Below are 16,233 nucleotides of genomic sequence, written 5' to 3'. Positions count from 1 at the left end.
ACACTGAAATGCATGTATTGTAACTATTTACTTGTTATTTCTGGTAACTGTAAATGAATTAAAACTTTCAAGTAATTGTGAAGACCTTCATTCCTACACAAACTACACTACAGGACAGGAAGAGTTGTGCAGCTTTAATGCCAGGAAAAATCAAACCATAAGGAAAACCATCTTGAAGTATCCCTCATAATAGTATGAATAAAATTACTTAATTCCTAATTAAAATATAATTTGCAGTGATTCATGATTTATAACAAAGAAACCCCAAAGCAGTATTTTGAATATTATTGATATTAATATAGTTATGTTTCTTTTTTTTCATATATTCATTAATAAATATGAGAGATATTTAATGGAGGGATATTGGATATCATATTATTCAATTGATTGAACCACCATCTGCTTTACTAAGAAGCATCATTTTTACCATGCTGTGTTTAAATTAGTACTTCTGGTCAAATTTTGGCAGTTGCTTTGTGTTTTTAAATGGCGTACGTGGTTTAGTGGAATTCACATTTTCAGTGTTTTTGCCAAGGGACCCTTTTCCAACCTACGCTTTCAATGATGACTTCTGAATAATAATTGACCAAGCAGTAAATAAAAAACTAGCATTAAATTGCTTTGGCTGTTGGGAAAAAAACCTTGAATGAACTGTTGTAAATGTTACTTAACCTTTATGCCATACCATGGATTTATTTATGAACCTAGAATTCTCCTTGTCTCTACTTTCCAATGGTTCTTGAAGCTGATGCCACAATTGGTTCTCATACCTTAATATCCATGCAAAACCAAGTCATGTAGCTTAATCTTGCCTGATTTGTTTTATGGCTTTGAACATTGTCCCTGTTCTATAGCCTGTCTGTAATCTGGAAACTAAAAACAACAGTTGACAAAGGCATCTGTTCCCAAACCTCCAAGAGGGCATATGCATGTTACCTTGGATCCTCTCTTTGATGTGCCATGCCATGATAGCTACCTCGATTTCCTCACAGTAGTCGTGGCACAATAAATTACATTCTGTACTTTCGAAAGCGCTACAATCGATCATGTCTTCTGGAAAGCACTGGAAAAAATGATCCTGGCAATTAAAGACTAAAGACAGAGGGGGAATCGCCAAATACAATAAAACCTGGTTTTACAAGAGTTCTAATGTGTGTCCAGGGTATACAAACCGGCCGTGTTGCTCCACGTCTGTCGTGCCTGAAAGATGCCCAAAACCTTCAGATGTGAGCTATATGTGACTCCAAAATAAATCCTTTTATTCATTCTAGCTGAGATTCTCACTGGAGAGTTCCATAAGCAAATAGTCATTGGAGCTTCAGAGTGTGCGTTTTATACGTTGATCGAAAAATATGTGATGTGGAGGTACTTGGTGGAAAATATAATTAAATGGAATGAACCTACCAGTTACTGCTGCTTTTGTGTCTATATTGTGTGGCATTCATATTATTTATCATGGTTGTTTGATTCAGTACACAATTATATGTAATTACTACAGCAAATCCATATATATATATATATATATATATATATATATATATATATATATATATAATATTTATAATATTGGACATTGTTGAATACAAAATGTTGATGAAGGGTATCTGGGCTTTTCTGAGGACCACCACAGGGGCCTTGGTTCTTTAGTACAATATGCCATCTTTCCCTGTAGATATTTAAAGCCTCTCAAACTGATTAAAGGTATTCTAGAATAATTAACTCAAAGCAATAAATGTTTCCAATAGAACTCATATGGGTTCATTTGGGCAAATCATTGCAATGTGTAGATCTTCAATGTGTAGATCAGAATAGCCAGTGCCAGTTTGCATCAAGGTTGCCAGAATGGGCCCCTTTCTAATGCCATAGGTCTGAGGACTACAGTTTTTCCACTGCACCATTTTCACAATGTAATTTATTGTACTTTTGTAACATCTTGAGACAGGACATGTTTGAATATCATATTGAACTCTCAAGTCCTATTTAGATTTATTAAAAAAATCCATTATACTCCCCAAAGAGGTTTCAGTGTCATAATGAAACAATCATTGCTCGTAAAGTTTTGAGACCATATTATACATTACATACTTAAAGCAGGCTGAAGTTGAAAGATTTGTTGCACATCTTAATTATTTGTTTTTAAACAGCTTGGTTATTTACTATTTTATGCTATTATTTAACCCTCGGAGTGCTGGAGAACTGAATTAACCAGTTGCAATTTACCAGAACAGAAATCAGTTTTTATTTATTTTTTTCCCTAGATATATTGATGTGTTTTTGTAGAGTTTTTCTGCTCAGACAAAATGCCTGAACAATGACTGTATGCAAGAGCTGAAAAATGTAATTCAAGTTTTGAAAAATTGTATGCTACAGTATAGGTTTGTGGTTGCATAATCTACTCCTGGGGTTTTGGCTTAAAGGGCAAGAAATATGCACTTAAATAGATGGAGAAATTGCCCTATTAGAAATATAGTACAATAAACTAGCCTCAAAGTTTGTTTGTTCTTGGTTGAAATTACCCCAACATGTAATTTAGTCTAGAATGTATTGTTCTGGAAATAAAAAAATCGTAATAAAAGAGAATGAAGAAATAAAGAAAAGTTTAAGTGTTATTCAGATTTACTCACAAAGCCAAGGGCCTCTAGAGTGATATGTTGGACAAATTATTCAAGGCTGCGCCCACACACCATTAGCAGTTGAATCTGTTTTTAAATGCAGCACAAGTTCCTTATATGACAGAGTGTGTGTCTGGCTCACAGCTGTGTATCAACTGATAGCACATTCTGTCTTTCAGTCAGCAGCATGGTGTCCAAGCTCTAGTAGTTAAGTGCTGGTTGGCCAGGAATGACCTGGATCTCTTTGTGTAATGTTAATAATAGATAGAAAGAGGCCTGTGCATCAAAAGCTTACTGCTTCAGAAACACTATGGGTTATTTATCAAAATATTTACTACAATTTACTGTAATTCACTCCTGATGTTCTGAAGATTATAAAAAGACATTGGTAGTGAATTTAAACCAATTTTGCTCCAGTACTAAAACTGCTGTTTTTTCTTTGTTCTGTTTTCCTTCTTCTTTTTACTAAAAACATTTTAAACTATTTTGGGAATTTAATTTGACCCTTCTAATCTGATACAACTGTTTTTGTTCTCTAAATCCTGATAAATGTGTTAGTGTTGGCTTTCAGTTCGTTTTTTCATCCTGAATGCGTCTGGGTGGGTCTTTCTAATGCGTCACGTAGTGGCCCTTAGAGGAGTAATCTTGATAATAAAGGAAATAAAGTATTTCCATCTAAATTGGCAACATACTGCTGCAAACAGAACTTAAAGAATTACATTCAAATAAGACTGTCTTGTAGGCTCCAGGAGGCTGAGTTCGTACAATAATAATATGGTGGATTTTATAAAATAGCAGCATCAAAAATGGTGCCATTGTGTCTCTCACTGTACTTCTAAATTATTGTAACCTCCAATGGGATTCAGCTAAAGAAAGCTCAGAAGGGTTGCTTATGCCCTGAAGTCAAATACAGAAACAATATGGCTTTAATTGGTGTATTAACAAAACAAAAATCTAATGCTTCTTTCAGTAACCTTTTGATTTATATAGATTCTACAAATTATAGCTGTACAGAAAATATTGCCTGCAAGGTTCAAGCAGAGAATGAATTCCAGAGTAAATGCAGTACTCTGAAAGGATAAAACTAGCTTCAGATGTTAGGAATATGCATTCATGACTGACCAAATTAATTTGTCACATCATATTAGGATAAGATACATTAATATTCTGTCTATGGAATGTTATATATTGCCCTTACCCAGTTTCTTCTGAAATCAAGTGTATGGTTCATGTTTTATCACAGAACTTTTTGGACTGCTGATACTCTGCTTAGACCTTGCGATTCATTAAGAAATGTCTAAAATAACAGGAATATGTTTATTTTTGAACAATTTGTAGTATACATGTCAATATAGTTGTGCTTTTATCTCTCCATCATTATGAATATATTGTTGAATTTTCAAAATAATAAGAACTGAACTTCAAAACCAGAATTGCCTTGAAGTGCCTTAAGGTAATTCCAGTTAGTCCTTGGAAGACACATGGATTTGACCTGGTGATTAACATCCTGGAGGAAAGGCTCATACAAAGCAGGACCCGGCTCTGATTTAAGATGTGCTTGACTGAATGCCAATGTTGTTCATAGAGTAAGCCAAAACTGATGTTTTTTTTTTTTTTCTTCCGTTTGTTGCTTCCAACATTGCTTTGGTTAATGATATAATGTTTGTATATAATGTGCAGTTTATAATATAATCTTATCATTTATGTATGTCTTATATGGGGTAATATATTGTATTCTGTTGGTAGATCTGTCCACTGGCACATTGGAGAGTCTTACAGTGTGCATGTTTTCTAAAAATAAGAGTTTTACCAGAATTCATGCCCACAGTTGTCTAACTTTCAAAATTAATGCTTGTTGTCAGATTTCTGCGGACTTGGACCAAAAAAGTCAGCTTTGAGCCTTTGTTTGTGGCTGTACTTGCTTTACCACACTTCCACTGCAAGTAGAAGCATGTTAATGTTGACAGCTCAGATTAAAGGGTGTTAACTGTATTCGTCCAAAAATATACTTGTTAGGTATTTTCATTAAAACAACACAAAGTTCATATCTCAGATTCAAAATCACTACTAGCCTGCCTGTTATTAATTTCATCCCGACCACAGGGCTTTTTGTTTTGTTTTGTTTATTAAACGGCAGTCTTATCTCTTCTTGTTGCACAGTAAATGGAAAGTAGTTTAATTTGTTTCTTGGATTTTTGGAAACAATTAATTTGTTCTCAGTTTCTCCTAGAGGCAGGATGGGAAAGCAAAATAATAAAAAAGTACACTCAGCGACATCATCCTAGTTGACCACAGTTGGCCCCAATATATATGCTTAGAAAATTTACTTAATTGTGTGTATCTGAAAAATCTGTAACTTGAATACTTAGGGGTGATATGTGAGGAGGTTAAATTTGTATCTTGTCAATGTGTGATTGAATAAAACTGCCCTGTCTTTACAGCAGTTGTCCTCCTTTATACTTTGTAACACCACCATTGCAGTTTTGCCTCTTGAATGTGTTTGCACCAATTTGTGGCAATATTAGGAGGGAGGACTGGAACTAATGAGCCTTAAAAAGACCAGGGATTGATACTGTTTCATATGCTGGCAATGTTCTTTCTATCTGCGCACACCCACTTGCACAAACCGCAACGTCTGGGCAGATTGTCTGATACGTATATGCCATATAATATCGCTGCAGTAAAGTAGCATTCCTTTTTTAAAATAATGCTTTCCTTTAACAAAGTATGGATATTAGATTTGCAATAGGTTGATAAAAATCTGGCCTATGATATTCAGTTGGCAGTACTGGCAGCTGTGGCATACGTACAGCATGCTTATGGCAGCCGTTCCAGAAAATGTGTTGGAAGCTTTTGGTGGGCCCATGGTTAAGGCCTTTTTCATGCTATAATCCACTTACTGAGTCAATTTCACACCTTTTCACAGCATTTCCGTTTTTAGTATCCCCACAAGAGGAGTCCAGGACAAGGATTAATTTCAATTATCCAAACAGAAGTATTCCCTGACAAGAGTTAAGCTGACCACAGATGTGTTGTTCCCACAGGAGGCATTTATCACCTCAGTACTTAATATTCATAAACTTTACAGATAGGACCGATCCAGGCTTTCCCCCCACGTTATTGAATGTGATTAAACACTTGGCTGGGTGAGCTGTATTGTGACTGGGAGGAAAGTGACAAGAGTGGACATCAACTTGGTTAACTTTGGTGTACATTTTCTGTCCTGTAGAGGAAGTGGGTTTTACGTTCAGTAGTTTAGATTTCCCTTTTTTGTTCATCCAGATTGGTCATTCAGGTCCTCAACATTCCTTGGATAACCAGAACCAAGTGGAGATGTGGTAACGTTAGACCACCACTTTCTTTGTTATTGTTTTTTTTTTTTTATGTTGAGAAATTCAAGCTAAATGACTCAAAATGGTTGGACTCATCCAAAAATGAAAATTGAGTACACAAAGTCGCATTTTAACAAGGCCTTCCTTTTACCTCATATGGAAGTGATTTAGACACTGGTGATAAATATTCGTCCTGGAGAGCTGACGGTAAACCTGACAGCATCAGTCTGCATCATATGTTCTGTACCATCTTTTGGTATTTATTTTTCCTTCAGGGGCACTTTAGAGCAAGATTTTTGGGGGTTGGGCAGACTTTAGAACACAGTGATCCTTACTGAAAGTGCCATCTCTGTGAAATACAGCACTCTGTTTAAATACCTATAAGGTTGTATATATGCATGTATGTGTTTGTGTTGTTTTTTTGTTTATTTGTGTGGAGTTTATTTACATTTGTTTTGTCTTCTAATATATTTATTTCACACATGTTTTTACAACCAATGTACTATTCTTATTTGCATCCAAAATTATTTTAACGGATGTGAGCTCTGTTGCCAAGTTTTTATTCTGTTGTTTTTAGAGGATTACATAATACATTGCATCACACACATACTGTGATGGTCCAAACCCCTGTTATATTTGTAGGGAAATACCTCATTACACATCTTCTGCTCAGAAATATAAGCGGTTCTTTTAGTGTCTCGTGTGCCACACAAGGTCCAGCTGAGAAAGATGTGGGGAAGCACAAATGGAAAGAATTTGCTTCACCATTTGTGGTACTCCACCACTGACCCTCAAAGAGGCCTATAAAAGGCAGCACCACCCAACTGGGTACTAAAAGTGTATAAAATTAAACCTGCTCTATAAACATCAACACTTTTAGCAGCAACTAACAGATGGAGATATTTAATTGATGGGGAATGTTGTTTATTCGAGGTGTCTCAACTTGTAGCTCCAGCATACAATGTCTTTAAAAGCGGAGCACGACTGAAATCAATTAGCCCGATTTCACAGGCCCCCTTGCTTACCTTTCTTCTTTGCTTTGAAAATGTACTTTCAGAAATCATTCTGTATTTGGTTCACAATTATTATTTTTAAAAGGGAAATTTTACTGCAGAAAATCTGGGGGTACAGTATGCGGCCAACCTATATAAACACGTTGTTGGAAATAAAAGTAAGCAAAACAAACTCCTTTGGAATTGAGAACCAAATGTAGCTGCATATAACCCAACATCAGTGTTCTGGGTTGCAATTATAACATTTTTGTATTTATTTATAAATCTTAATTAGTTTAGTTTAAAAATGTTAGAAGGAAGAGCTTAGCCGTACTAAGAGAACGGTTCCAGATTTAAACTGGAGCTGAGTTGCAGTTGTTTTCCACTTCAATTCATTCACATCAGCAGGACTTTGTTTTTTCATCTCGGCTTCACAGGGAATCTTCTGTTTTGGGAGGAATAAGCAGGGCAACTAGATGAATGTTACTCTGATTTCAATTTACAGAATTAAATAGATCAAGAGAGTCTAGTAAAGCAACTTTAACCCTTGGAAGTTTACAAGTTTGGTATTCTGATATTTCATTTGGAGGCACATATTTTTGTACTCACAATATATGGATGCAATTCTGTCAGGTAAGCTAAGGTGATTCTTTGCAGTGTTGATTTTTATGATGACTAAATTCTCCAGGAAAAAAAAGGCTTCTGATAAATACTTGTTAAAGAAGTACAAGTAAATTAGCATCCCACAAATCCTGAAGATAATTAGTGAAACACTCTGCCTTATGCTAAGCCTATGAAACTCTTCTAGACTTCCCCCTACTCATTTCCTGTTGTTTGTGTTTGCAGATCATTTCCAGTAATTATCTTCCCTGGAATGGTGACACAGAGTTAACATTACAAAAGCCAGAATAATAAAATAAAATCATGCATATATAACCAGAATGATGTCTTTCTCTATTACTGAAACACTGTTTAATAAATTGTGATTAGCTATGACTGGTCAAATAAAAAGATATAAACATTTCTGTGATAAATATAATAGAATAATGTTTCTAAGACAGAGGGTCTTTGTTCTTCTCTGAAAGGATTTTCAGAAGTTTGTCTAACCACATATTTAGCTCAAGCTATCAGAAAGAAATTAGAAATTAGAAATGTTTCAAACATACCAGTTGGATGGCTTTCTACACGTTTGCTGTTGCTGGCAAACTACCAAGCGGTAATTGATGTGGTCTTCATAAGAGCCCTCAGAAGATAATGATTTAAGTTATAACTCTGAATCATCCAGCTAGCCTAAATTCATTTTGGAAATCGCGTTAATTTCCTCCTCCAATTGTCATGTTTACATCTGCTCTGCGTGTCTGATGTTATGCAGCGTTAACGTCTCTTCAAGTTATATTAAGCTCCCTTTTTAAGAGAACATATTTGTCAGTATAACTTAAACAGCAATAAATGGATGACAAGAGCTTGCACCCACGTAGATCTGGTTCCAAGAGAGCCGTTTGTGCCCAGAAACCTGCTACACTGTTTCTGATGCAATTATTGTTGAATCACTGCCTGAAACTCATCAAGAAATTACAATGGATTTCTCAGTCTAGAATCACATCAATTTGTAACATTATACGCTAATTAAAAAAAAGCAAATTTTCTGTTTATTTTTCCTTGTGAAAAGCTCCTTTTTAGAATTGCTAGTCAATCCAGACTTTAAATAAAGAACCTAGCTGAAGCAACTAAAATTCCTCATGCAAATTGGGCCAAAGTAAGAACAGCAGAAGCTAATGTAAAAGCATAACTTAAAGCATGTGTTGTAGGGGAATATAGAATTTGCTTGATTATAAACAGTAATATTTCATAGAACAAAATTCAACTGCTTTTCAACAATATAAATTCAACTGGGTGTCTTAAGAGACAAGTAATGCTGTATTTTTTGTTGTCATGCATCTCCAACTTTTGTCTTCATTCTGCAAGTTATATCCGTTAATTAAATTCAACAAAATGCAACTGCAATGGCCAAGAGAACTATCTAACACTAAAAATAAATCTTCTACATCAAAATTAAATAAAAAGTGTGGTAGTTCATTCGTCCAACAGAAGAAGAGATATTGAATTCTTTTCTGTATTTGGAATACCTTTCTAGACCACCTCAATGTGTTATTTCTGACAATAAATGTGTATAGAACCGACAGTATTTCTATATGTCAACCGGAAGATGTAAATTTTGGTAGATTGGCCACGGCAATGTGTAATGTGAACCGGGATGATCGCTTTTTTGTTTCTGTTCATCCTTCCCATTTTGGTTAATCCCCTTTCCCATGATATTAAATGATGCAGAAAATCAAATCTGACTTCCCAAAAACAGGACTAAATGGATCAGCGCGTTGACACAATTTTACAGCATCAGCATGCACTGCTGATTAAATCTGAGTGCTTCTCGGCATTAGGCAGCATTATGTCACGCTTTGTAGGTGCCGAACTCCTGGCATCTCCAGGGCGGCTGATATAATAATGAAAGTGTGACAAGAGTTTTTAATAGGATGTTTCCTGGGGAGAGTTTACTATTGTAGATGATTGCTATTTAAGAGATTTATTTTAATTTTTTCCCCCAGTTCTACATACTTTCTTGGTTTCTTTCCAAAATCGTCATAGTGAGGCCTAGAATATCATGGGATAAAATGGGCCTTCCCAAGAAATAGATTTGTGAAGATGAAGGATAAGGATTGCAAATCTTGATTAAAATAAAGAAAAACACATGAAGTCCATTTTGTTTTGGTTCCTGTATTATTCATCAGCAGAATCAACACCGGTTAAAGTTTCTCTCAGGCGACTGATATACTTTAGACCCTCCGGAAAGGGACAAGTGGTGAACACAGACATAAGGGACCTGAATTCAGCTGCACAACAGTTTACAATGTAGTTTTTGTTTTAATTATCTTATAGTCCTGATACACTTATGTTTTCAATTGCCAGGTTCACAAATTAAATACAATCAAAAATCGGAGTTCCATTTTATACAGGAAAGTTTCTGATATCAATACAACTCAATGAATAATCTGTGAGAGAATATAAATAATGGACAACACTGCCACTAGCACACTAGCACTGTCCTGCATTCTACAACATGAGTATGTATGCTGTGTATTAGGAACCAAGGACTATGTCTCTCATGAATATCTTTTTCATTTTTGATCTCCTTTCCAGATAGCCAAAGCATGATTTGACTAAATCTTCATATTGTTCCCATCACATTTAATATTTCCATTGTGTATTTATTTTGGAATTTGAATCAAAACCAAACACAGCAAGTAAGCTTTGTGTGCCTGTTGCTGAAGATGTAAACATGATTGAATGGAAAATTGCTTTGTTTTGAACTGCTTTGTGTAAACCAAGTTACTTTCCCTATAAGTGTGCTTATATTTTATTACATAGTATCAGGTTAGATGACTTGGATCATTTCTGGATTCTTAACGCCTTTAGTTTTGGCAGATTCTGACAAATATATTTTTTTAACAAGGACTCAGTTTTTTTTTTTTCCCCATTCAGTTGTCACAATACATACTTTGGATTACTTTCATTTGAAAATATTGAGTTGCTCTCTGATCAGAGGCGATGTGACATATAAATAAGGACAGTGACTTCACTCATAAAAAGACCTCACTGCAAGTAATACCTCAGGCATGTATTGTGAAAGTTTCTAACTGCCTGCTAAAATTGTATTCTTGTGTCTGACTGCAGTCTTCTTTTTAGCTTCCTTAATCTATTGTAATTATAACTGAAATCCCTCAGCATGCCATTCAGTCTGGCTTTATTTTTCAGTTACACTAAGCCTAGGCAATTATGCCATCACACTGTACAGAGTTTTCGACTGGCCTTCATCCTTTCTTGTAGGAATACCTGAGGGGGGTGTTTGAGCCATTTGTCAGCTTGTATCTAAAGGCTAGAATACAAGATGGTTTTAGACTATTACAGCTTTCATTTTTTTTACGAAAGGATTAAGAAATGGCCCGTTAAAAACTGTAAACCAAGATTTTTTTTCAAATCTCTCAGCATAGTGCATGATGCTCTCGGATTGACTTTTTCTTATATTCATCATTGTGCCTGACAAACATAATCAAGATGTCAAATACAGAGTGAATCACATCTATCATATGTTGCACACAGCAGACCACCAGGGGTTTGTTAATATCTGTCTAACGAGACAGTACTTCTCTGCCCCCTCAGAATTGGATTACAGCATCGACCAACAAATATACACATTTTAATTAAACGACTTAAAAAACTGGCAAACGTTTAGTTCTAGAAGAGTTTGTTTATGCGCTTTACAATCTACCTCATGATCTCTCCCTTCCAATAAAACATTTTTGTATTCAACTTTTTGATCAAACTGTTTGCATATAAATATAAATATTTATTTAACCCACTCAGTTTAGGAACAAAAAAAATCAAGAAAATGTGCACTATTTGTAGAGGGTGTGATTTTTTTGTTTTGTTTTTAAGCTTTCAAACTGCAGAGTAACTATAAAAATAAACCAAACATCCACTCAGCAATGTTTAATTACAATTTTATATGTTTAATTATTTATTGAGATGAGTTACATTGTATTTACTGAGGACAAATTAAATCAATTTGAACAGCTGCAGCTTAACAACTGTACATTTTGAAATAGATAGATGAAATAGAATTACCCCACTCCTCAACACCACAAGAAAAAGTAAACTCCAGGACACAAAAACAATGAATTTGTAGTGGGGGGAGATATATCAGTAATTTCACAATGTGCTTTGCTCTTGCTTTATTGTTTCCTCAGTTCAGGACATGACTTTTGGCAGGCTGTGTGCTCCATGAGATGAAACTGTGACTCTTTTTCTCATTAACGGACCATCTTCTGTTGTGGTGCATGGAAACACGGAAAGCCTTTCCTCCCCTCCAGCTGTCCTAACATTTGTTTACACGCTTACACACACCACCATCCTTATTATGTTCAGTAAAGCTACGTCAAAAGTTGCCACGCAAGTGAGGGCTGGGGTTGTGAAATCCGTACTTTACTAAATGGTATCATTAATAGATCAATTTGTTGTAAGAGTTACTCAATAATTTGATTAAGGGAATGCCCTTTTACCCCCATTTCATGTGTTGGTATTTAATACATACTGGTGTTTATAATAAAAAGTCTATAATTCTGAGAAGTCTGTGGGACTTTTTTGTGCTGTTGGAAGTTTTTGGCTTACCTTTTCATGAGCAGGTACAGACAGAGAGCCAGCTCTGTGTTTTATGTTGAAATCTGAAATGTGAAAAAAGTTTAAATCTTTTGCTTGTCATTATGAATGAGATTTGTAGCTTGTTGCTTTTCTGTAAGGTAATGAAAAGTGAAAAAACCAGCTTTTCAGCAGTCTGGAGATTCATGTTTTAAGATGATGAATACGAAGTCAGAGGCCCTGTATACTCTAAAGAAAGGGCCATTATTCAAACTTGTCCTGGATTTGATGATCCCTGATCGAAATGCTGCTGGACCTGCCTCTGATTAAGTTTGCTGATGAAAGCATGTGTATGATGTGGAAAGTTTAAACTGAGGTAGAGTCTACAAAAAAACACATTCTCTCTCTCTCTCTCTCTCTCTCTCTCTCCCCTATCGAACTGAATGTGTCCTGAACTTTGGACTCTGCAGGTTTTATCCTGAATCATAAACGGCTTAAAAGCTTCCAAAGCACATTAATGATGAACCTTTATTTGTGGTCAGTGTACTTTTCCCCTAAGTATAAACCTGTAGGTGCCAGCCAAACTAATGTCTTAAATGTATTGAGAGAGATTAATGAAAAATGATTGCACACATTTTTCTTCTTTCACATCCAATTCAGATTACCATTCAAAACCAATCATTACAATTTGTGTCTTCTTATTTATATGTTTTTTAGCATTTCTATAACTTTAAAAGCCCATTCATGTAATCAGGAACACAATCAATGATAATGGTAACACATTTTTGTCTGTCCATTACATTGAAAGAGACCATTCTTTGTTTTTGTTTTTGTTTTCGATTCCTTTAGTTTTGCAATTAACTTGCATATAAATTCTGATTTATTTTATTGCTTTGTATATAGGTGTTCCTGATTCAAATGCTCTTACTGATGGCTACACTCTTATGAAGAGTTGCCACATGGGGCTTTTAATTTTAAAAATAACTGCATGTGATGCCTCTTTGCCTCTAGTGGAATTTACCCTGGTCAGATAGTTGACCGGTCACTGTAATAGAATTTGGGTAGATCTCTAGTGTTGACATCAATGGTGCTGTTTACTGCAGGATAATCAAGACCGAAGTTCCTATTTATATCAGTGTGTAATTTGTACCTGTGGGGTGAGACTGATCTGTCTCCCTTGTGTTTCCTCACAATTGTATATAACACGGCTTATACAGTGTATATTTCTCAGTATTAATTAACTTGGAAAAAGGAAAAATTAACAAAAATTAAATGCGATAAAAATGTAACCACAAATACTTCTAATCTGCATTCAGTGTAATACTGACGAAATCATGTGCTAAATAATTGCTTTTATGTTTTGTTTCTAGTGTTTCACACAAAGTGCAACTGAATTTGAAATGAAGAATTATGCTTTGTTTTGGGTTAAATACATGAAAGGTAGAATTATGACTATTTTGTCAAATAAATCAGTTTTTATATACATAAGCTTTCAGGTAGCTGACAAACTATAGCACTTGTCTTTTCATCTGTGCTACACAACTTGCAAACTGTATAAACTGCGAGCCATAACAGGCAGTCAGCAGACTGTAAAATAAAATGGCCTTCATTTGAAGCCCAGAACCACCTGTCTAGGAGGGCTAGGGATCCAGATGTTCTGAGACAACCCTGCGCAGAGCCACACATCTGGAGAAACAGGGAACCCCTGGTGCCTCTGCTCAATGCAGAAAGGGTTGGCGTTTAAAAGACTTGAGTGAAGAATAAATAAATGAATAATTTCTTTCCTTTTTTCAGGCCCTCCAGGAAAACGGGGGAGGATAGGGAGACGCGGCGATCCCGGTAAGCCTTCCCTTTTTTCTTGTTCTTCATCCCACATTTGCTTTGCACTGACCAGGGGAATGCAGTGACCTGTAAATCAGAACATAAACAGTACGGAAAGCCGCCTGTCCTTCAGTATTTGTTTTAGCGTAACTTTACCCAAATGTTACTGGTTCAAGTTGAAGGAGAGCAGCTGTGAGGTGTGCTTAAATGGGATTACACTGCAGCAAGTTCAGTGACTTTAATCAACCACAAAACCCTAATTCAGAACAATAATATATTGGTCTTCATTAGGTTTTGTGCTCCAATTTTACCCCTTTTCAGACAAACTTGATGGTTTCAGTCATCAGGAGCTGTAGCATATATTCATAATTAGTAAAATTAATATGAATAGTGCATTATTATTATTGTTATTATTATTATTATTATTATTATTATTATTAATAATAATAATAATAATAATAATAATAATAATAATGCACTATATATTGTTCCTGATGTTCCTTAATGTTTTTCTTTATTTTGTGTCCATAAGAAATTTAACAGAAAGCCTTATTCAGATATTTTTTCTACAATTAAAGCATCAACCTGAAATTGGTCTTAATATTCATTACCATCTCTAACTATTTTTAAAAGTTGTGTTAATGTACAACCAATAATCAAGTTGGGACATACTTATATATATATTCAAATATATTTACCAAAATGTAACCATACAAATATTTTAGTTATTTAGATTTCACTTTCATATTATGCTCAAAAAATCTCTAAATCTTCGAGGTATCACAGTCTTGAATAGGAGATTAATATTGAACCAGGCATAATTTCTACAGACAGGGTCTGGTTCTCAGTATTGACTCAGGCGTGCATCATCACTAGTCATTTCCTGTATTTAAATATATTATTGCCAGGTTTCCTCTGTAACATGTTTCTTGCACAGTAATTTTGCTGTTACCTCCTCTTAATAATCAGAGCAGCATTGAAGGTGTGAGTGACATCCTGAAGGTAAAGGACAAAAGTCAGCATTCCTGACTCCTTTGTTAAGACTGTGTTAAACAAGAACAGAACTCCATTTGGCAAAATACAGATCACAAACTCAGGCCATACTTCCTTCACTCCCTTCACAGTTGAAACATTTTTTCAAGGAACTAAATTGTAGTTTTGCTTCTTACCCATGACAGAAATTTCAGTTGATTGACAGATTATTTCTGAGAAAAATTGAAGGAACATCAATGTGGAGTTCTGACCTCTCTCTCTCTCTCTCTCTCTCTCTCTCTCTCGCTCTCGCTCTCGCTCTCTTTCTCTCAAAACATCTCATCTGTAAACGTTGAAACATGCAGTTTTAGCGTTCACTTTGCTTAAAGTAGATTGATAACAAAAAAATATTAAAATATTTTTGAAAAACATTAATGGACGCCTGAGGGCAGGGTAATATACTTTAACTGCCTGCTTTATTTTCCATTTTCCCAGAAAATGGTGAATCATGCTGAGAAATTAGGAGAAATTCATGGAATTGAAGGACAGAGTGATTTATTTAGTATGTATATCACTGCTGTGTTTTCCCACAGTCAGTTATTTGCTTTAAGTTTAGTTTTTCTAAATAAACCAGCTTGTCATATGTGTATGTATGTGGATGTCCTGGCCTCATCAGTGAATGTTTGACTGGGCATGACTCATGATTCATCCATACTCACAAGGCTAGCTTGAAGTGTTAGGGATTTATTTGTATAAGTTGGAACATGTTAATAACATTGTTATAGATCACAATAACTGGCTGCTTCTCTACCAGTCATTATATCAGGCTTCATATATTGTGAAAATCAAATGTATTCAGAAAGTAGACATTTCAGAACTTAAAAGTTGTTGTTTTTTTTTTTGTTTTTTTGTTTTTGTTTTTTTTTCACCGCTTTCCATTGGAGCTTCAGAATTGGCTCAGATGCAAACACACAATAGGTACACACAGTTCCCCTGTTATATAAGCATAGTTGGTGAAATTCACAGTTTGAATTGAAACCCCTCTAGTTTATTGAGCATGAACAGCAATCTGAAAGGTTCCTGCTGTACACTGTGTGCTAGTGCAGCACATCCCTGTGTCTAGACATCAATAAAGGTAATTGACTTTCATGGACCATAAACTAGAAGTTAGTCGTCCACCCCCCACCTTCAGCTATTTCCCACAGAATCTGGTATTGGCTCCAGATTTTAACATTTCTCTCATGGCAGATCGATTCAGACCACTGGGGTCCCTGACCAAACATCAACTCTCCTCAGCTTACCTCAGTGGCTAAT

At 35.3% G+C, this 16,233-nt stretch overlaps 1 protein-coding gene across 1 annotated transcript in view; it reads left to right on the top strand.

The window, feature by feature from the left end:
* The window catches only part of col23a1b (collagen type XXIII alpha 1 chain b), a 170,140-nt gene that overhangs the window by 109,917 nt on the left and 43,990 nt on the right, over positions 1–16,233 (top strand). Inside the window, exon 3 of the mRNA XM_066716293.1 lies at positions 13,921–13,965. Coding sequence (XP_066572390.1) covers positions 13,921–13,965 — 45 coding nt within the window. The remainder of the gene's footprint in view (positions 1–13,920; positions 13,966–16,233) is intronic.

Source organism: Amia ocellicauda, chromosome 11 (genome assembly GCF_036373705.1).
Source record: "Amia ocellicauda isolate fAmiCal2 chromosome 11, fAmiCal2.hap1, whole genome shotgun sequence".
NCBI lineage: Eukaryota > Metazoa > Chordata > Actinopteri > Amiiformes > Amiidae > Amia > Amia ocellicauda.
This window is presented reverse-complemented; position numbering and strand designations above follow the sequence as displayed.